The sequence below is a fragment of the Ciona robusta genome, chromosome 9, assembly GCF_009617815.1.
Source record: "Ciona robusta chromosome 9, ASM961781v2".
Lineage (NCBI taxonomy): Eukaryota > Metazoa > Chordata > Ascidiacea > Phlebobranchia > Cionidae > Ciona > Ciona robusta.
Genome location: NC_143243.1, coordinates 4,816,763 through 4,838,958, shown reverse-complemented (window position 1 = coordinate 4,838,958; position 22,196 = coordinate 4,816,763). Strand labels below are relative to the sequence as shown.

Below are 22,196 nucleotides of genomic sequence, written 5' to 3'. Positions count from 1 at the left end.
TATGTCCTGGTATTTAAATAAATTGGGGAAAATGGACAGTTATTTGTCGTTGCACGAAATTTATTTAAATAATAAGCATTAGGCGAAGAAAACGTTTATTTTACGAGGAATATGTTCTTAATATTCGTAATCAACGTCTTTGATGGCTCTTTTACCAAAATCCATCCAACCGTAATAATTTCTGTCCATTCTTTGCATGTGTCCGTCATTTTCATTACCCCCAAAGCTGTTTGCCTCTGCAAAAATATAAATGTATAATAGGGTGGGGAAGATGGGACACCTTTAGCACATAATATCTAAATATCCTGATCGTGTTTTAAACAATTACTAACGGTCAATAGGAGTCATGGGCATATAGTTTTATAATTTCTTGAATGTTCATTGTTTGCTACTAAACGGGGCGAGAAAATAGAGGTAAAAGGTGTCCCATCTTCCCCCACCCTACTGTATAATAGTGTTTTGTTTTCCAAGTTTAAACAGAGTAACATTAGTTACGGTAGCAAGTTTTGATTAAATCCAGCTGTTTTGCTTCAAGTTCCGATTGAGACAATCGAGAAAATGTTTCCTCCCCAAGCTTTTGTAAGAGTCGACAAATAGCTCTTTGAAACTGAAGCGGTTTCGTTGCCGTTTCTGTAATTAATTATGAGTACACAAATTTAAAAATAATTTCAACGGTTTTACAGCAGGTTTTATTAACATGTATTGGAGAGGACAAAACGAGGACACTTTAGCACGTATTCTCCTATGTTTTAACACGGCAGATTTTAACAGTTAAAAACAGTAATAGCCTTTGCCTTTTGTATAGTTAAAGCGCGTGTCAAAAGCGAATAGCGTCCAAAAGCCTGTAATACTGCCAAATATTTTTTTTCTTATTATCAAGTGGGAACCGATAAAAAGCATTTAAAATAATGTCCCACATTACCCCATATCCCACTTTACCCCACCCTTATATTAATTATTCGAACAAACAAAAACTTTACCTTTATTGATAACTTTGCCTCGGGGAAGGTGATATTGCGACACGGACTTGAACAAATCGGACGTTGGAACGCCATTCACATTTAATGTTACTATAACAAGGATACAAAAATAAATAACGATATTGCTTCTCATGCTCATTGAAATTTCCAGAAAAACCAATCACCGAAGCTGCGTGTACAGTTTAAAGAAGCAATGCAAAACTAGCACTGGTGAAAAATAGCAGCCCTATTTAAATAGACTGTTGCGTTTTAAGAAACTAGTCTCTGGGGGTTTCAAATACCATTATGAATCAAGAAATTCCTGCCCGAAGAAGCTCATTAATACACGACCAGCACTTTGGTACTCAACTGAGCTCATTTAAAAATCGTTGGGTCTATTTTCTTTGCTTAATTAGGCTTCCAAGTGTAAAAGTAACGTCACACGAGTCGGTAATGGGATTCTGAAATGTCATAGGATTAGTTTCTAAAGCTACCTGTGCGTCTGTAACCTTTAATGGAAAATAGCAGTTGTTTATAGACGCCATACATGGTATATGGATCGGCGAAAAATATAGTATGGTGGGGGAAGATGGGACACCTTTAGCACAGAATATCTAAATATTCCCGATCGTGTTTTAAACAATTAACAACGGTCTATATGGGAATCGTGAGAATATGGTTTTATAATGCTTTGAATGTTTTTTGTTAACTACCAAACGAGACGAAAAGATGGAACGAAAAGGTGTCCCAACTCCCCCAACCCTAATTTAGGATAAATATATATATTTTACCTATAGATAAATTCTTTAAGCTTTTTACCATTACGAAAAGGTATCCCATTTTTCTTACACCCTACTATATATACAAACACACATAAGCCAAAACAACCAAGGAGGATTTTTTTTCTTTACAGGGACGGTGTGTTCGGATTCATGCATTTAATAAAAGAAGATCCATGTGTTTTCTTCTGTGGCACATTAACCTACTTGCACGCCTTTGTATGCAGACATTTGCCTCAGCAAAACCAACAACGACTCATAGCATTTTCTCTTGCGCTGTTTATTTAACACGTCTATGCGAAAACCATTGTTTCTTATTTTACTCCTACGTTTGATTTCCATGAACTTATAATCAAGCATCGTTAACTAGTAATTGGAAGTATTTTTTTTATAAAATAGCTTCTAGTAGTTGTTTATATATAGTAGGGTGGGGAAGATGAGACACCTTTAGCACAGAATATCTAAATATCCTGAAACAATTAACAATAACTGTCTATGGAAGTTGCGAGGATACGGTTTTATGATTTTTTGCATATTCTTTGTTTACTACCAATTGGACGGGAAAATACAATGAACAGGTGTCCCATTTTCCCCCACTCTAGTATATAGGTGCCAGCAGTTTCTTGATATAATCCTTATATATATTGAAAGACTATTTACTGTATGGTTTCAATAAAAGGATGGCTTACGTAAGTTAAACTAACCAAGTTTGGTTTCGTTCAATGGGTTTGGTTTGTTCGTTTCTGTATGACGTTTGTCGCATCCTGCTGGTAAAAGGCAGTTACATTGAAATAGGATTGAATACAAGGAAGGCTACATTGAATTGAAAGTAAAGGAATTGCGCAAGATGCAAGCAATTTAACATGAAGCATTTATGTCCTCGGTCCAACTTCCGAATCTCGTTTTCAATAAAAAAGGATTCGGATTAATAAACGTCTGATAGAGTGCTAAATTAGGAGGGTGAGCATGATTAGGTGTAGCGACCACGCCTATTTTCTTCCAACTAAATGTAAATATGTTTTTAACTGAAAGCCCGTTTTAACAACTGTTGTTTGGTGGCTATATCTTGTCTTTTCGCTTAAAATATTTCGAAATCTTTGCTACCGTGATCAAAGAGAAAAATAAAAGTTATTATTATTTTTGGGTAGACGTTGCGTATAGGCTACTAGCGCCTACTGTTATATATATATAACGTGCGCAGTTGCAGCCAGTGTAGTATTTCATTTTCCCTCTCTATAATTTGCGTTTGTTTTAGGACCCACAAAACTTTATTTGTAAAGATTCAATAGAATACAAAAATTGGTAACCTATCACAAGGATACAGGTTAAATCCGCATTGAAGCGGTTCTTGTTAGTCAAGATGAATTTTGTTGTCATTTTGTTGCTTTCCTGCTTTCTGGTGTGTGTTTCATCGACACCGCTGTCATATCAAAGCGTACCAAGAGGTAAGTTCATATTGTTTTGTGGGGTAAGATGGGACACCTTTAGCACCTAATGTGCAAATATACTGATCGTGTTTTAAGCAATTAACAACGGTCCATGGAAGTCCTGAAGATACGGTTTTATATTTATTTGAATGTTTTAAGTTTGCTACCAAAAGGCGCGATAAAATAGAATAAAAAGGTGCGCTATCTTCGATCTCCCCCACCCTACTATATTTCCTTTTGAAATTAAGTTTTACCTAGATATAATTACTTAGGCTTTTAACTATTAAACAAGATGTGTTTGTTTTTGAGAATATTTTTACAAGCCTCGGTATGACGTAGGCTACTAAAACGCCGTCGCATACATAGCGAATATGATTATTTAAAAGCGATTCCCTGTTGTTTTTACCAACAAATTAAAAACAAACTTATTAAAAAATTAAGTTGCTTTATTGACGAAGTTTAAAAACATTTATTTAAAGTTTCCAGGAACAAACCATGTTTCTGTCCCCAGATTTTTTTCTTTTTTTGCGCTAACAATTAAAGCGCGCGCGTAAAAGTACGGTAGGGGTAACCCCGGTAAATAAGAGCCATTTGATCATTTAAATATTGTTGATAGGCTTTGTTTACGTTTTCTTTTATTGGTAAGGTGTAAAATTACGTTGTATTTGCATTGGTAGATATATACTAGATAATAATAAGTTTATTTGTCTCTTCGATTACGGTAGCAAAGATTTAGAAATATTTTAAACGAAAAGACAGGATATAGCGATAAAACAACAGTTGTTAAAACACGCCTAGATTTAAAAACATATTTACATTTAATTGGAAGAAAATAAGCGTGGTCGCTACACCTACATAAAGCTAAGTAACATATTTTACAGGAAACGAAAACATTCATTGTAAAGACAAAGATGGGACAACTTATAACGTCGGGTATAATTTTGTCCGAGCACGCGACAACTATGTGTGTAACTGCACAGTCGATTATGTGAATCTGGTTACAAGGCTTAGCTGTTCGAGCCAAAACTATGGAAGGTTTTCATCTCGACGTTACAGACCTGGTTACACTGAAAGGGCCAGAAGCATGCAAGCAGGTTCTTAATCTATAGGTTTTTGGGTTATCTAAATTATCAGCCACACATAAAAAATTAAAAAAAATCCTCTAAAAAATAATTACTAAAAAGTAACATACTTGGTAACTCGTAAGCTGGCACGAGGTGTATGAAGCAGAACACCTGCGTTATAACGACTGTCGTTTTCCGGGCACACATATTTACATTTATTTGTAAGAAAATATGCGTGGTCGATGGACCTAGCGGACAAACAAGCCATTTATGTTTAATTATTTTCAAGTTAAACTTCCAGAAAACAAAGTGTGCGTAAAGAATTATCAGCAAAATGCCCCCCTCCCCCCCAAAAAAACAATAACTTCCACACACTATTGTTGTCTAGGCTAGTCTAGCCATGTAAAAAAATATGTATATTAAGTTAAATTTTATAGACCATTGCGAGTTCAATGGGCAGTTATATCAATTGAACACAAGATGGAAAATGCAGTATAATGGAATGTTGGTGGATTGTATATGTAATGCTACTGCACGTTTGACGTGTTACCGCTCATTTAGTTCTTATTTCAACCAAGTTGGACAATCTGGAGTTGTAAGTATACCTTTATTTTATCTTTAGTAGTTTTCATTTATTAGTGTAGCTTATAATATATTAGAGTGGGGGAAGATGGGACTGCTTTTTAGTTTTTATTCTATTTCTCGTTCCATTTGGTACTGGTAGTAAATAAATGCCATTTAAAGAATTATAAAACCGTATCCTCACAGCTCCCATACACCGTTGTTAATTGTTTAAAACACGATCAGGATATTTGGCTAGTATGTGCTAAAGGTGTCCCGTCTTACCCCACAGTACTATATATATATATAAATTTTTTTAAAACATTACTTAATGGTGTTTTACCCTTGATGCTTTGCAGTTAGCAGTAAAATACTAACATTTGTATAGGCATGGAAAAATAATGTTAAATTTACTTTATATAAGTTTGACACTTTTAAAATTGTTTGAACAGTATGCTAATAGTATATTTATGTAATATAAAATTGTAAACCAAATTTGCTTATTGAGCACTTGGCTTTAACGCTGCATATAAGAGCTTTTGAAATACCATAACCCAGAAGTCCCCAACCTTTTTTACACCGTAGCCTCTTTTGAAAATTTTAAAAATTCAATGTTTCCCCTTATTTTATCTACCTTTTAATATATTATTATTTTTAAAACAACTGAAAGTTAAAGACTATTTTATAAAGATTTTGGCAAAATGTACTAGTATTTTCATTAACTTTTTTTCCATAACCCTTTTAAAGCTATAGGAACAAATAATTTTATAATTTATTACCAGGGTGTGAACTCAGTTGTTAATCAGCCGGTGCCCCAAAGAGAACGTTCTTCTGATCAGCTTTGTTTAGATGGAACATATATTCTTGGTGAAGATTTTGCGGTTTTGCAACCAGGGAATTTTTACTCAATTTGCCATTGCACCGGAAACAGTCACAATCCATCAACATGTTTTGGTAACTGTTAGTTTTTTTAACTTTTTACTTTATCCCCACATGACCGAAAAACGACAGTTGTTAAACATGGGTGTTATGTTTCATACCACCTCGGGCTAGCTTACTGGTTACAATGTATGTTATTTTGTGGGTAAAAATTTTTTGCAGATTTTTTATTACTTTTTTTTATTTTCTGATGATTTGGACAACCCATTAGTGACCACTGGGTTGGAGCAATTTCCGTTAAGTGTCTTGCCCATGAACATTTATTTGTTATTTATGTCTTGCTTAATATTCGCATGGCTGGAAAACAATATTCCTTAAAAACTGGGGTTCTGTTTCATACACCTCATGCTAGCTTACAAGTTACCATGTATCTTACTTTGTGGGTGATTATTAATCTGGTGTTTCAACTTAAACTTTTAATGTTTAGTGCTCACTGTTTCGGGCACTTCATGCCAGTTCCCGTTCGAAGAAAATGGGATGCTTTTTTCCACATGTACATCGCATGGTTTAAGGCAGCCACCACACTGTGCTACATCACCAAGAGAATCATCACAACTTACCGTATCAAACTGCATTACAACAAAACAAGGTAACTTATAGTGGGGTAGGGAAGATGGGACACCTTTAGCACATAATATCCAAATATCCTGATCGCGTTTTAAACATTTAACAACGGTTTATGGAAGTCGTAAGATACAGTTTTGTAATTCTTTGAATGTTCCTTGTTTTTTACCAAATGGGACAAAAAAATAGAATAAAAAGGTGACCCATCTTCCCCCAGCCTACTATATTATTACTTATACTGTATGATTCTTTGATATAAATTTACTCCGGGGTATTTTTAAAAGAAACCTTTAAAGTGCAGGTATTATTACTGTGTTTGTACATGCGACAGTCGGAAAACGACAGTCGTTAAACACGGGTGTTCTGTTTCATACACCTCGTGCAAGTTTACGAGTTACCATGTATGTTACTTTGTGGGGGATTATGGTTGTATTTTAAAAACGTGTAAGCTCATATGGTTTATTGTTTTACTTTTTCTTTAAATTTTCATACTAAATTGCTAATGTGATAATTATGAATAAATGCAGCCTATGCAGACTTCAAATTTTTTTTTTGTAGCTTTTAACAAATATTTTAGATTCATTCTTACTGATACGAAAATAAATAAATGCAATCTATTTATGCAATTTAAAACTGTTTTTTTTGTAGCTTTCAACCAGTATTTTGGATTCGTTTTTACTGATGGTGGAAACGCAAATGGCGCTCGATGCCATTTTCCATTCGTGGTTCGTGGCGTAGAGTATCATAATTGTATCACAACTGGTCAACGCAGAGGATGGTGTGCCACTACAAGCAACTATGAAAGAGATGGAAGATATGGGTTTTGTCAAGGTATTTTATTTGTTTAATGTCTTTTTTCATTTTCTTCTATATTCTATATGGGTAAGGTCACAACGTGGTACACTATGGGTTCTAGGATTTAGGCCATTGGTCCATTACCCTAATACTTGGTCCATTACCCTTTGGTCCATTACCCTAATCGATTGGTCCAATACCCTAACACCTAGGGTGCTACTGCATGGACCTCACCAGATTTAAATCCTACTTAAAAAATATTTTACAAAAAAACTACAAAACATAATTAAATTTCAAAATGTACAGTCCGAAACGTTTGAACTAAATGATGAAATGTAATACAATAAAAAATAATGATTTAGAAGTATAAGGGAAGCGTTAAGAAATATTAAACATTGCCTTTGTCTGAAAACTATTTCCCTGAAAATTTCACCATTTTGTTTAGGAATGCGATCTGCGAATTCCGTTTACAACAGAATTGGTGAATCCGTAACTCTTGATTGTCGATTTCCTGCAACAGATACGCAATATCCCATTATTTCGTGGTATAAGTTGACTAACGAAGGCAGGCAACTTATTTACACTTACAACGCGGCAGATGGAACCGGACGCTTGGTAAATAATCTTGGCATAAATTTCCCATATGATTATTAACATTAAAAATATAATGTAGTGGGGTGGGAGAAGATGGGACACCTTTAGCACATATGTCTAAATATCCTAATCGTGTTTTAAACAATTATAAAGTCGTGAGAATACAGTTTTTACAATTCTTTGGATGTTTTTTGTTTACTACCAAATGGAACGAGAAAATGAAATGAAAAGGTATCCCATCTTTCCCCAACCTACTATTTATAAAGTGTTTTACCTTATATAAGTTTTTTTCTAAATCTTCGCTACCGTATTCGAAGAGACAAATAAAGTTATTATTAATATAGGAATTTTAAAATATCGCATAAAATCTTACTAGGCACCATCAGCTGATGCATTTGCTGGTCGATTGTCAGTAGTGAACTCAACAAAGTTAGTGATATCTGATATGACGACGGCAGATGCCGGTACTTTTGAATGTAATGTTGTGAACCAAGCTTCTGGTGGTGAGAACACACAAGTTACCGAAGTTTCTGTGGTAAGTTAGGATCACACAATTTGTAAAAAAACATATCTTTACCAATGCTTGTTTCTATTAGAAGACTAACTTAATAATTTGTTAACATAAATGGCTCGTTTGTCTGCTAGGTGTAGCGACCACACTTGTTTTCTATACTTAGTGGAAAAATGTTTTTAACTGTAAGCGTGTTTTAACAACTGTTGTTTTGTCGCTATATCCCGTCTTTTCATTTAGAATATTTCAAAATCTTTGCTACCGTAATTGAAGAGACAATTAAAGTTATTATTATTATTAATACATGCATTTAAAATGTAAATACCGAACTTTGCTTTTGAAACATCTTGAAACTAAAAGTGTAATGTTTTATTGTTTTCAATAATGTGTTAAAACCGAAGAGACAATTAAAGTTATTATTATTATTAATACATGCATTCAAAATGCAAATACCAAACTTTGCTTTTGAACATCTAGAAACTAAAAGTGTAATGTTTTATTGTTTTCAATAATGTGTTAAAACCCAAAAGACAAATAAAGCTATATATATTATAAATACTTAAACTTACGTTTTAAGTTTTATTTTATTTTTAGGCTGCCCCCAACCCAACCAATCTTCACTACACTTATATACCATATAGCAATCGAGTAACTTTTTCATGGACGCCACCCGAAACAGAGTTTGATTCTTTGCGATTAGAATTACAAGAAGTAGGTTTTTTGATTAGAAATTGTAATTATTCTATATAAATAATAGTAATAATAGTATTATATTATCATAATAGTAATAATAATATCATCTACAAAGAAAATCATCCACAAAGTAACATACATGGTAACTCGTAATCTGGCACGAGGTGTATGAAACAGAATACCCGTGTTATAACGACTGTCGTTTTCCAAAAGGCATATAATAACGATCCAATTGTTTTTTTATCAGCTTTATATGTCCTTGGGCAAGCCACTAACCGGTATTGCAGCCTTTATCCCAGTGATCACTAATGGGTTGTCCAAATTATCAGCCACAAATAAAAAAAAAATAAAAAAAACCTTCTAAAAATATTCACCTATAAAGTAACATACATGGTAACTCATAAGCTGACACGAGGTGTATGAAACAGAACACCAGTATATGTTTGCTGTTTGGCAAATATGTTTGCTGATAAACAATGAAATACTTTTCTGCTCCAGAATTTAATTTACACCCTTGCAAGTTCCCTAAACCCTTTTAATTTAACTACAGCATGGGAGTAACAGGGTTCGAAGGGTCCGGCTCAGACGTGGTAGAACATCCTACACCACAAATGAGTTGAATGTTGGCGTGAATTATATAGTTCGACTCTTTACTATTTATAATGGAAGAGATTCTGTTCCTGCTGTAATAAATTACATAGGGCCAAGGATTCCACGTAAGGGGAGGTTTTATTTTAAATTTTAATGTACATGAATTGCCTCGTACATTTGTTTTTGTCATTTTTTTATTTGTTTGATTAAAGTGGGACTTTAATGGATCGTTGTCGTGTCTTTACGCACACTTTTGTTTCTATTAAAAGACTGACTTGAAAATAATTAAACAAAAATGGCTCGTTTGTCTGCTAGGTGTAGCGACCACGCTTATTTTCTTCCAATTAAATATAAATATGTTTTTAGCTATAAGCGTGTTTTAACAACTGTTGTTTTGTCGCTATATCCTGTGTTTCCATTTAAAATATTTTTAAATCTTCGCTACCACAATCGAAGAGAAAAATAAAGTTTTTATATTATTTTCGTTTATTTTATGCATATCCTTTACACTACTGTGACCGAAACACAAAATAATCATTGTAGGCCTATTAAAAACTATCTATATTATCCTTTATAAGTTTTTCAAAGAAATATTTTAAACAGGAAATGATATTTCTGAAGCTTCCATTGCCCCCGAGCCAGTTGTTGCAAATGATGAAGTATCTATCCGTTGGTCACCAGATGCATATCCCAATATTCCAGCAACAGGTAAAAGGAATTACCACTTAAATTGTGTTGTTTTAAAAAAAAAACAAAATTTGTCATATGGAGAGTATTTATACAGTAAGGTGGCGGAAGATGGCACACCTTTTTATTATATTTTCTCGTCCCATTTTGTTGCAAACAAAAAAATATTCAAAAAATTACCATGTATGTAACTTGAGTTACCATGTATGTTACTTGAGTTGCCATGTACGTAACTTGAGTTACCATGTATGTTACTGCTTCACAGAGTGGTTGGTAAAATATGAAGACGTAGAAACAGGAAATGAAACATCGGTCACACTTCCTCTGGATGTAACATCTCATACTGTGGACAATCTCTTACCAGGGCGACGTTACAGAGTTACACTCTATGCGCTGGTTGATCAAAATGCCATTGAGGTATGGGAGCTGTCGTTTTGAACTTCGTATGTGGAAAATGGCGCGTAGAAAAATAGATAGCATACTTGACTATAACCTAGAGGTAATGGGTTCAAGGCTTGTCGCTGCTACAATTGTTGGCGTATGCATCCTTGGGCAAGACACTAAGGCAATTTCTCTAATCAAGTGGTCCCTAATGGGTTGTCCAAATTATCAGTCCTACAAAAGAATATCATTTACAAAGTAGCATACTTGGTAACTCGTAAGCAGGCACAAAGTGTATGAAACAAAACACCCGCGTCATAACAACTGTCATTTTCCGGCTGGGCAAACATATTGCAAGTTTTGTTCAATCATTAATTCAAGTGTAGTTTTATAATGTATATTTTTTCAGATATCCTCAAATGAAGTGGTTACGGAGTACAGACCAGTTGAGATTGAAAGTCCTGCTAATGTAGCCCAGCCAGGTCCATACACGGCAACTATAAGATGGTCGCCTCCATCGCAAGATGTTGACCAATATGAAGTTACTTATCGGTAATGTAACAATGTATGATGTATAGTACTGTGGGGTAAGATGGGACACTTTTAGCACTTAATATTTAAATAACCTGATCTTGTTTTAAATAATTAACACCAGTCTATAGAAGTCGTGAGGATACAGTTTCTACCAAATGGGATAGGAATATAAAATAAAAAGGTGTCCTATCTTACCCCACCCTACTATATATTAAAAACCAAGCTTTATGTGTCCACGGTCAAGACACTTAACGGCAATTGCTCCAACCCAGCGGTCACTAATGAGTTGTCCAAATTATCAGCCATACATGAAAAAATGAAAATATCCTTCAAAAAACAGTCAGCCACAAAGTAACATACATGGTAACTTGTAAGCTGGCACGAGGTGTATAAAACATAACACCCATGTTTAACGACTGTCGTTTTCCGGCCACGCCAGGATAAAGTAAGAAGTTACTTACAAATACTAATGTACTTAAATATGCATTTACCAAATTATGCTTCTCAATATTTTAAATTTCACCATCCTCCCATTGCAGGGATCAAAACAATGTGAATTCTCCATGGTTTACTCAAGTAGTAACAAACCCATACGTCACTCTCCAACATTTAGTTCCTGGCACGACTTATGATGTTCGCATAACACCCATCAGGTGAACAAACATTCATGTCTATCTATGTGTAGTAATCACGCTTTTATATCTTTCTGATACTTTAAAAAAAATATATATATTTATATATGTATGTATACCTTTGACTACAATAACAACGGGTACATTAATTCAAATTTATCAGAAAGGTAGAATCTTAGTGCAAAATGACAATGGTCACCACGTAATTGAAATTATATGTACAAATTACAATTGGTGATGGTGACACCGTCACATATTATGCCTAGGTGTAGCGACCCCCCTTTTTTCTTTCAATTAAATGTAAACATGTTTTTAACTGTAATCGTGTTTTAACAACTGTTGTTTTGTCGCTATAGCTTGTTCTTTTGTTTTAAATATTTCTAAATCTTCGCTACCGTAATTGAAGAGACAAATTAAGTTATTATCTAGTATTGTGGGTAAGATACGACACTTTTAGCACATAATATCCAAATATACTGATCGTGTTTTAAACAATTGACAATGATCTATGTGAGCCTGATACACTAAAGACTAAACAAAGTTAGGCACCCAGGGGTAATGGGTTCAAGGCTCGTTACTGCTACCATTGTATGCGATTTTGACCTAGACACTTAAATGAAATTTCTTATTTTTTAATCTTCGCTACCGTAATCGCAGATACAAATAAAACTAACTATATTCCTAAAGTTGAAATTATAAAATTTGTGTTTTTTGTTTACTACCAAATGGAACGAGAAAAATGTCTCATCTTTCCCACCCTACTATAACACTGAAGCTGTAACTCTAATATTTGTTTTTTTTACAGCAACCATCGACGTGGTATATCCAGCCATGTAACCCTAACAACAGACGATGACCATAATGAAGGTGTGGTCCTTCCACCAAGTAATTTACAACTAACGCATCCAACGCGATCTTCATTCTTAGCTACATGGAACTCACCAAAACCATTAAGTTCTGCACCGTATAGATATCGGTAAATTAATATTTATTATTCTATATATTAATTATTTTTTTTATATAATATTTTTTTTTTTTTATATTAATTATTTTTGTATGTATTAATTATTATTTCATATATTGTATTATTCTGTATATTGTATTCATAGCGTTTTTTAACGACTGTTGTTTGCATAAATTAGATACATATGAATACCTAGTAATTTTACGCACAATTTTCTTTTAACAGCTTACTAATTAGTTTTGCTCTTTTGGATACCTTTATCCATAGCGTGTTTTAGTGACTGTCGTTTTGCTGTTTATTCCTTTCTCTTCATTTTTTAAAAATAACGTCATCTTCGCTATTGTTTTCAAAATGAAAAGAAAAAATTATGTCATGTATTCCATACCACAAAATATTTTACAACGTATTCTTCTAAAGTGGTTAGCGCGCCTGCCTCTAACCCAGAAGAAATGGGTTCAAGGCTCTTCGCTGCTACCATTATCGGCGTATGTGTCTTTGGGCAAGACACTTAATGGCAATTGCTCCAACCCAGTGGTCACTAATGGGTTGTCCAAATTATCAGCCATACATAAAAAAATATTCCATAAAAAGCTGAATCAGTTTTTAATTATTTTTAATTACCGATTACTCTTTTTTTAAAATTGTTTTTAATATTTTCAGGATAAGGTATGAACCTTACCCCAGAAAAGCCACAGAAAATCCTATTATAAGGACAACTTCACAAACCAGGTTTAAAGTTATTGGTTTGGAAGGGGGGAAGACTTATGTGTTTTATGTTTCCACTCTGTCCGGTGATGAAGAAAGTGAAATTGTCAGTGGAATTATCTCTACAAGTAAGACAAAGTGTATTAGAATTAAAGGGAATGAAAAATCGAAATTTGTATTTAGGCAGACACGCTTAAATGTGGTTTAATAATATTACCTTTATTTTTCTCTTTGATTACGGTAGCGAAAATATTAAAATATTTTTGAAGATAAAGCAGGATATAGCGACAAAACAACAGTTTTTAAAACACGATTAGAGTTAAAGAACATATTTACATTTAGTTAAAAGAAAATAAGCGTGGCCGCTACACCTAGCATATAAACAAGCCATTCATGTTTAAATATTATTATCAAGCTAAAGCAGCATTTCTTAAACTGGGGTAAATTGCTCGTATTTAGAAGGTAAATGAGCTCCCAATCAAAATCCACATCAGTTGACGGGACAGAAAAACAGTGTTAATTGTACTACTTTACCAGACATTGAACAACTCGTTGCTAAAAAGCAAGCACATCCGTCGCATTAAATATAACTGCTGTAATTAGTTGTTTTCGCATTTTAATAAATAACCCCCATATTAAATATTGGGGGTAAATCTGAATTGGAACTTTGTTAAAGGGTAAAGCATACAAAAAAGTTTAAGAACCACTAAGTTAAACCTTCTTTTTGTAATTTTTCCTCAGTTAACGAAGTCTGTCTGGTGAATGGAATATGGCACGGCAATGAAGAACTTTTTTTTAAGCGTAACAGAAACAGCTACTTGCAAAACTGCACTTGCACTCGAAGTAGAAGTGGTGGACAGTGGCAGTGTGACCCTATATGTATGTATATTTTTTTATTAATTTGGTTTTATCTTTTTTTTTTAAATTTGGTATTGCTAATTTTTAATTTTGTTTAGTCACATATTTTTTACTTTAATTTTGCTTATTTTTAATTTAGTTTTATCACATACATATATTTTTTTTCTTAAATTGTTTTTTTTTGCTTTAAAAAATGTTTTTTGCTTATTTTAAGTTTAATTTTGTCACATATTTAAAAAAAGAATTTTTTCCTTTTTTAAAAATTCGGCTTTTGCTTATTTTGAATGTAGTTTGTCAAATAATTAAAAGAAATTGTTTTGCCCATTTTTAATTTTAATTTAAATTTGTCATTTTTTTTCTCTCCCTTATATATATCATAACCTGTATTGTAGTGTGTAGAGAAGATGAATCCAACCAACGTTCATGGACACATGTTGATGAAACTGGATCATTCATGCAAACATGTGCTTGTATTTCTGGCAGTTTAAAATGTACTTATGCAGGTTTGTAAACCATGTTGTATAATAGCTCTTATTTTTAACATGTATTTAACAGCATTCAATGTTTAAATGTATAAAAAAAGATGTTTAAAAAATGTTAAGTGTAGTGACCACGCTTATTTTCTTCCAATTAAATGTAAATATGTTTTTAAAAGTAAGGATGTTCCAACAACTGTTGTTTTACGCTATATCCTGTCTTTTCGTTTAAAATGTTTCTAAAATATTTGCTACTGTAATCGCAGCGACAAAAAAAACTATTATTAAACTGTACATTCCCTTATCCTCGCGTAAAAAAAATTGAATTTTATTCAGTAGTTTAAAAATTAGAAAAAAAAAAATTAAAAAAATTGTAAATTTATATTTTTAATAGTATTAACACAGCAGCATATGGTGTATTTTGTAATATCATATTAACTTCTTTGTCTCTTGGATTACGGTAGCGAAAATTTAAAAACATTTTAAACAAAAAGACAGAATATAACGACAAATGACAGTCAACTACGGGTGTTATGTTTCATACACGTCGTGTCAGCTTACGAGTTACTACGAGTTACTTACTAAGTATGTTACTTTGGGCGATTATTTTTTGAATTTTTTTTTATATTATTAATATTATTATTATTATTAGCGCCTTTGCCTTCAAAAAAAGTTGACTACTATGAAAACGATGAAGCGTTACTTAAATGTCCATACCACGCTACGTCCCGTACACCAACTATAAGATGGTACAAAGTTGTGGAGGGGGAGAGACTACCTATATATACATATTCCTCATCAAGTCAACAAGAGTATGAAGTAAATGGAATCTTAGCATTTTTACTGCTTATTACGACTGCTTAAATTAGTTATGCTACTGTCATTGTATGGGCCAGGTCTTTACACACACTTTTGTTTTTGCTAGAAGTCTAACTTGATAATAATTAAAGTAAATGGCTCGTTTGTCTGCTAGGTGCAGCGCCATGCTTATTTTCTTCTAAATAAATGTAAATATGTTTTTAACTGTAAACGACTAAACAAAATCACAACATTATAAAAAACAAAATAAATTATAGAAAAATTTCAAAAATAAAAAAGATCCCAATTTTGTAAAACAAATATTTTCAGAAAATTTTCAAAATAAAAACAAAGTAAATTTCAGAAAAGTTTCAAAATAAAAAAGATCCCAATTTTGTAAAACAAAATAAGTTTCAGAAAAATTTCAAAATAAAAAAAAAATTAAATTTAATTTTTTTCATTATACCAGGAAAGATATGCTGGAGATTTATCTGGAAGGCTTGGTTTGCAAGATCGAAAAGATCTGATTATTCGTGACTTGCAACCCAGAGATTCTGGGTTATTTGAATGTCATGTGGAATACGCTGGTGTTCAACCAGCCACTTATTACTCCAATGTAACAGTGGTGAGTTTTTACTTGAAAATGAATGAAACCTACTTTATCTTCGCCTGGCCGGAAAACGACAGTCGTTGTCACACGGGTTTAACACCTCGTGCCAGCTTACGAGTTACCATGTAAGTTACTTTGTAGGTGATTGTTTTTTGGGAAGATTTTTTCTTTTTTTTATGTATGGCTGATAATTTGGACAACCCATTAGTGACCACTGGGTTGGAGCAATTGTTATCAATTGTCTTGGCTAAGGACAAATACGCCCACAATGGTAGTGGCGTCAAGCCTTGATCCCATTACCTCTGGTTTTTCAGGCAGGCACGCTAACCACTATGCCACGGCGCCGAAAATAATTAAACATGTAAAAATTTGAAAACAATTGAACATAAATGGCTCGTTGTTTGTCTGCTAGGTGTAGCGACCGCTCTTATTTTCTTTCAAGAGGTAATAGGGTTCAAGTTTCTTCGCTGCTTCTGTTGTGGGCAGATGTGTCCTTAGGCAAGCAGGTATTTGCTCCAACCCAGTGGTCAACTAATAGGTTGACCAAAATATCAGCCACATATAAAAAAAAGAAAAAAATCCCTTAAAAAAAATAATCACCCACAAAAATATTACCCACAAAGTAACATACTTGGTAACTCGTAAGCGGCGCGAGGGATATGAAACAAAACACCAGGGTTATAACAAATGCCGTTTTCCGGCCCTGCGAGGATTAACTAAGTTACATTCATTTATAAAAGAGTCTAAATTCTTTAACAGATATCAACAACAAGCCATATCCCAGGCAACTCAAACTCAAACCAACCCCAAGTTACTACAAACACAATTAGTTTGAACTGGGACGATGTAGAAGACGTGTCTCATTATTTAGTTGAATATCAGTAAGTCAATCAAAGTGTTTCTTTCCTGTTTATGGTATATTTTTTTTGTTTGTAATAGATTTTAATATATAAATGTAACTTGTTTTATTCGCATGTGGCTGGAAAATTACAGTCGTTATAACACGGGCAGTCTTTTTCATACACCTCGTGCCAGCTTATGTATGTTACTTTATGGTAATTTTTCATTCTCCAATTATGGCTGATAGTTTCACAGTCCGTTAGTGCCGTTAAGTGTCTTTTCCAAAGGCCCATACGCCCACAATGATAACAGTTACAGCGCCGGTTTTCAGCTTGATGGTGCTACTTTTCTTAAAAGAGGCTTTTTTTACTTTTATAGAGATGTCACTCATAATGAAGACTCTCGCATTGTGTCCGTCGCCCAGCCAGAAGTTTTTTTGGACCGACTCCATCCGAGTACAATGTATCGAATAACAGTAATACCTGTGGTGTAAGTGAATGAAAAAATAAATGTAACTTACTTTATCCTCGCGTGGCCGAAAAACAACAGTCTTTAAACACAGGTGTTCTGTTTCATTCACCTCGTGCCAGCTTACGGGTTACCAAGTATGTTACTTTGTTGGTGATGAACCAATTACCTCTGGGTTACAGGCAGGCACGCTAACCACTTTGCCACGGCACTGAAGTGTGACTATAGTTCTTTTTATTTGCCTAAAAATTCAAAAAATAATAATTTATGTGTGTAGTTTATACATTAAAATTCAATTAGTGATTCTATTTTTAGACTGAAAAAGTTATTTTATTTTCTGACAGTCATAACAACTAATTTCTTAGGAAAGTGGGTCTTGTTTTTATGCACACTTTTGTTTCTTCTTTTAGAACTAGAAGTTTAACTTGATAATAATTAAACATGAATGACTCGTTTGCCTGCTAGTGTAGCGACCACGCTTATTTTCTTCAAATCAAATGTAAATAAGTTTCTAACTGTAAGCGTGTTTTAACAACTGTTGTTTTGTTGCTATATCCTGTCTTTTCGTTAAAAATATTTCTAAATCTTCACTGCCGTAATCGAAGAGACAAATATAGTTATTATTATTATTATAAATCTACTTACATTTTCCTGACATGCTTTGCTGTAGGCCCTAAGCCATACAAAATATAATACTTTATCATTTTATTCAACAGAATCTTGGTCAATAACATAAATTATGCCAAGTCCGATTTTTCTGCAATAAATGTATCTATAGTTCACCTTATTAGTTCAAATTGATCGCAAAACTTAAAAATGTACTAAAATCTGCATTTCCCAAAAATGTTCACTTTTTTTATTGATCCCCGCTGCAGTTTTCACTGCAAAAATAGGAAATCAAAAAAAATTTAAAAAACTAAAAATAACTGGAAAAAAAAATCTTTGCATAAAATAGAAAGCAAAAAAAAATAAATAAATAAACTCCGCCGAAAAAAAACAGAAAATTTCTTAAAGTAAGTTATTCAGTTATTCGTTGAATTCTAAACTAATTTATTTTAATATAGTGACGGAATACGTGGGCAGCCTATTAAGACAATTATAGTGAATACCGATGGTGTGAGCGTCCCACAAAGTGCCCCACAAACGACTACTCCAACTGCTGCTCCTATCAGCAACATTGCTCCGCCAAGGAACTTAAGGTTTGATGGGAAAGGCAGAACATCAGTGAGAGCTTTGTGGAATGCTCCATATGCTACACCTGATTCTGGTGAACAGTACAGGTAAAATATGCATATCATGTGGTGTGGTTAACACACTTGGCTCTAACCCAGAGGTAATGGGTTCAAGGCTCCTTGCTGCTACCATTGTGGACGTATGTGTCCTTGGGCAAGACACTTGACTGCAATTGCTCCAACCCAGTGGTCACTAATGGGTTGTCCAAATTATCAGCTATACATAAAAAATTAAAAAAATCCAAAAAATATTAATTCAATGAATGAATGAAACTTGCTTTATTCTTGCGGGTCTGGAAGCGGCAGTCGTTATGGTGAATATTGTCTATTGTGTTAGAGTCGGGGTGAGAATTAGGGCTCACTTTTGCAAGAATGTCACTCTCGGACTAACAAGGGTGAATAAATGATTTATTTGTCTACTTTAAAGCTAACTTCCCCCCATGGTACGGGTTGTGTCTTTACGAACACTTTTGTTTCTATTATAAGTTTAACTTAATAATATTTAAACATAAATGGCTTGTTTGACTGCTTGGTGCAGCGACCATGCCTATTTTCTTCCAATCAAATGTAAATATGTTTTTAACACTAAATGTGTTTTAACAACTGTTGTTTTGTCGCTATATTCTGTCTTTTCATTTAAAATATATTTCTAAATCGTAATCGAAGAGACAAGTAGTTATCTTTATTATTATGTATGTTTATATAACAGGATAGAATACAATCTGAGAGATTCTCCAAATGAACCAGAAATTATCCGAACTTCGAATCTGTACCTTCAAGTGCAAAACTTGAACCCAGGATCTACATATCAGTTCCGTGTGTTTACAGAACTGTATGGTGGAAGTAGCGAACCAGCTGTTGGACTCGTAACAACAAGTAAGAAAATACGAATTAATAACATCAACGCTGTGGCAAAGTGATTAGCCTGTAACCCAAAGGTAATGCGTTCAAGGCTCGTCGCTGCTACTATTGTGGGCATATGTGTCCTTGGGCAAGACACTTAATGGCAATTGCTCCAACCCAGTGGTCACTAATGGGTTGTCCAAATTATCAGCCATACATAAAAAAATCGTTCACAAAGTAACTTGGTAACTCGTAAGCTGGCACAAAGTGTATGAAACAGAACACCTTGTTTAACAACTTTTGTTTTCTTGCCAGGATAAAGTAAGTTACATTCATTCATTCAACCAAAATTAAATTTTCGTTATCCCTTTTTTTGCTTTTTCATGCACATTTCCCAACCAGACCAGACAACCGAATAGGTAAAGTAATTTTTCAATACTTAAGCACATTTGTATTTAGGACCAATCGGTAAAATATTGGTGCAAGCGTCTACTGATAAAAGATCTCACGTAAAAGGGGAAACGGCTCAAATATATTGTCGGTATGACCAACATACACCTGGAGAACATGAAGTACTCTGGCTCAGAAATTATAAAAATGGAAGCTTTTATCCGCTTGCAGTGTATAATACATCTACTTCAAGGGTAACTGATTTATTATTCTTTCTTTTTTATGTGGTTTTATTGGAAGGCTTTATAGTTTGTATGTTGCAAAGTTTTACTGTTTTAGTGGAAAATTGGCCAAAAATATTTTCAAATTTTGTATATGTGTTGTATTTGTATAGAAACTGAAATCCATAGATCGCACAGCAGGAACTTATACCAAAAAATCAAATAAAAAGAGCACTGGTTTCATAATTAAATTTCTTAAACTGTGTTACAAGCACACGTGACACCTATTTGCTAAGAACTCCTTACAAACAGGTTTTCCGCAGACGCTTTGTTTTCCCCGTAAGAGATACTGTTTGAATAGATATCGGACAAAATGTTTCGCTGAATTGTAGACCGTTGTTAATGGTTTAAACCGCGAGGAAATTATGTGCTAAAGGTGTCCTATCGCCCCCACTCTACTTTATTTGAAAAATGTATACAAGTTGGTATTGAAAGCATTATAAATCAATTTTTTCGTCTCTTTGGTAACGATAACGAAAAACAAGAGAGTTGACAAAAGCGAAAAGATGGGAAGTAACGGTAAAACAACAGTTGTTAAAACACGCTTATTGAAAAAAAGAAAGAAATATTGTTTTGGATAAAAGGCGTGACCGTTACACCCTACAGACAAAACAATGTAAATTAAGTAAACAACATTATGTGGAAAAATATTGAATTAACGTGATGAAATATTCCAGCTTATGGAATCTGAAAACGTTGGAGATTACAGCGGGCGTTTGATTTCGAACGAACCAACTCGACTTCTCATTCAAAACCTTCGTTCAACCGACGACGGGACGTATAAATGTATCGTTAAATTTCTGACAGGAGGCGGTTCAGGCTCAACACGGATAACTGTCGTTGGACCTCCTAATAAAGTTGGTGTTTTTTTTTTAATGAGTAAATGAATGTAACTTACTTTATCCTCGTGTGGCCAGAAAACAATAGTCGTAATAACACAGGTGTTCTTTTTCATACACCTCGTGCCAGCTCACAAGTTACCATGTATGTTACTTTGTGGGTGATTATCTTATTTGTTTTTTTTTCATTTTTTATGTATGGCTTATAATTTGGACAACCCATTAGTGACCGCTGGGTTGGAGAAATTGTCGTTAGGGGGCTTGCCTTAAACCCAGAAGTAAAAGGTTGGAGGCTCATCGCTGCTACCATGTGGGCGTATGTGTCTTTGACACTTAACAGCAATTGCTCCAATCCAGTGGTCACTAATGGGTTGTCCAAATTATTAGCCATACATAAAAAATGAAAAAAATTACCAAACCATAGTCACCCACAAAGTAGCATACATGGTAACTCGTAAGCTGGCACGAGGTGTATGAATCAAAACACCCGTGGTATAACGACTGTAATTTTCCTGCCATGGAAGGATAAAGCATGATATATACACCATCAAAAAATACTTCATTCATTTTCATTTTATCATCAAAAAACTTTTTTATTCATGTTCTTTTTTATCAATGAATAAAATACTTTCTTCATTTTCTTTTGTTGATTAGGTTTACTTCACATCGGCGAACCGGAGTTCCGAGGTTGGAAATTATTTGCTGTCATGGCACGTTGATGATGTGCCGAGAGCCACCAAGTTTTACCTAGGTGTTCGGAAAGTAAGTAGAATGGGGAAAGATGGGACAGATTTTCATTTTATTTTCCTGTCTTATAGGGTAGTAATCAAAGAACATTCAAATAATTATAAAACCGTGTCCTCGCGACTCCCATAGACCGTTGTTAATTGTTTAAAACATGATCAGGATATTTGGATATTATGTGCTAAAGGTGTCCCGTCTTCCCCCACCCTACTGTACCTTTGTTTGTCTTTACGATAACGGTTGCAAAGATTTAGAAATATTTGAAACAAAAAGTCAGGATATAGCGACAAAATAATAGTTGTTAAAACACGCTTACAGTTTAAAAGGTATTTACATTTAATTGGAAGAAAATAAGCGTGGTCGCTACACCTATCAGACAAACAAGCCATTTATGTTTAGTTATTATTTCGTTCATGTTTTATTTTTAGAAACTGAAC

At 33.9% G+C, this 22,196-nt stretch overlaps 2 protein-coding genes across 2 annotated transcripts in view; one reads left to right on the top strand and one right to left on the bottom strand.

Annotated features, from left to right (window-relative positions):
* Nucleotides 1–39: 39 nt before the first annotated feature.
* On the bottom strand, nucleotides 40–1,697 carry LOC149731429 (cionin). The gene is made up of 3 exons (XM_089884686.1): nucleotides 981–1,697; nucleotides 496–630; nucleotides 40–236 (listed from the first exon to the last, which is right to left on the bottom strand). The coding sequence occupies exons 1-3, from the start codon at nucleotides 1,117–1,119 to the stop codon at nucleotides 118–120; spliced, it is 393 nt and encodes a 130-aa protein (XP_089740812.1). The 5' UTR covers nucleotides 1,120–1,697; the 3' UTR covers nucleotides 40–117.
* Nucleotides 1,698–2,977: 1,280 nt separating this feature from the next.
* LOC149731428 (tenascin-X-like) overlaps nucleotides 2,978–22,196 on the top strand; it is a 53,932-nt gene continuing 34,713 nt past the window's right edge. The window contains exons 1-27 of the mRNA XM_089884681.1: nucleotides 2,978–3,183; nucleotides 4,047–4,259; nucleotides 4,667–4,824; nucleotides 5,573–5,744; nucleotides 6,157–6,318; nucleotides 6,942–7,124; nucleotides 7,534–7,703; nucleotides 8,059–8,217; nucleotides 8,788–8,904; nucleotides 9,437–9,602; nucleotides 10,081–10,185; nucleotides 10,430–10,581; nucleotides 10,955–11,097; nucleotides 11,619–11,732; nucleotides 12,517–12,687; nucleotides 13,336–13,508; nucleotides 14,122–14,259; nucleotides 14,631–14,741; nucleotides 15,367–15,533; nucleotides 15,982–16,137; nucleotides 16,882–17,003; nucleotides 17,341–17,451; nucleotides 18,495–18,710; nucleotides 19,372–19,538; nucleotides 19,965–20,149; nucleotides 20,854–21,033; nucleotides 21,670–21,777. Of these exons, the coding sequence (XP_089740807.1) occupies nucleotides 3,099–3,183; nucleotides 4,047–4,259; nucleotides 4,667–4,824; nucleotides 5,573–5,744; nucleotides 6,157–6,318; nucleotides 6,942–7,124; nucleotides 7,534–7,703; nucleotides 8,059–8,217; nucleotides 8,788–8,904; nucleotides 9,437–9,602; nucleotides 10,081–10,185; nucleotides 10,430–10,581; nucleotides 10,955–11,097; nucleotides 11,619–11,732; nucleotides 12,517–12,687; nucleotides 13,336–13,508; nucleotides 14,122–14,259; nucleotides 14,631–14,741; nucleotides 15,367–15,533; nucleotides 15,982–16,137; nucleotides 16,882–17,003; nucleotides 17,341–17,451; nucleotides 18,495–18,710; nucleotides 19,372–19,538; nucleotides 19,965–20,149; nucleotides 20,854–21,033; nucleotides 21,670–21,777 (4,104 nt within the window). The 5' untranslated portion in view covers nucleotides 2,978–3,098. The remainder of the gene's footprint in view (nucleotides 3,184–4,046; nucleotides 4,260–4,666; nucleotides 4,825–5,572; nucleotides 5,745–6,156; nucleotides 6,319–6,941; nucleotides 7,125–7,533; nucleotides 7,704–8,058; nucleotides 8,218–8,787; nucleotides 8,905–9,436; nucleotides 9,603–10,080; nucleotides 10,186–10,429; nucleotides 10,582–10,954; nucleotides 11,098–11,618; nucleotides 11,733–12,516; nucleotides 12,688–13,335; nucleotides 13,509–14,121; nucleotides 14,260–14,630; nucleotides 14,742–15,366; nucleotides 15,534–15,981; nucleotides 16,138–16,881; nucleotides 17,004–17,340; nucleotides 17,452–18,494; nucleotides 18,711–19,371; nucleotides 19,539–19,964; nucleotides 20,150–20,853; nucleotides 21,034–21,669; nucleotides 21,778–22,196) is intronic.

Coding starts and splice junctions, on each gene's coding strand:
- LOC149731429 (XM_089884686.1), bottom strand. CDS start 1,119: ATGAGCATGAGAAGCAATATCGTTATTTATTTTTGTATCCTTGTTATA. Junction 631..980: donor AGGCAAAGTTATCAATAAAG/GTAAAGTTTTTG, acceptor AATTAATTACAG/AAACGGCAACGAAACCGCTT. Junction 237..495: donor TTTAATCAAAACTTGCTACC/GTAACTAATGTT, acceptor ATATTTTTGCAG/AGGCAAACAGCTTTGGGGGT.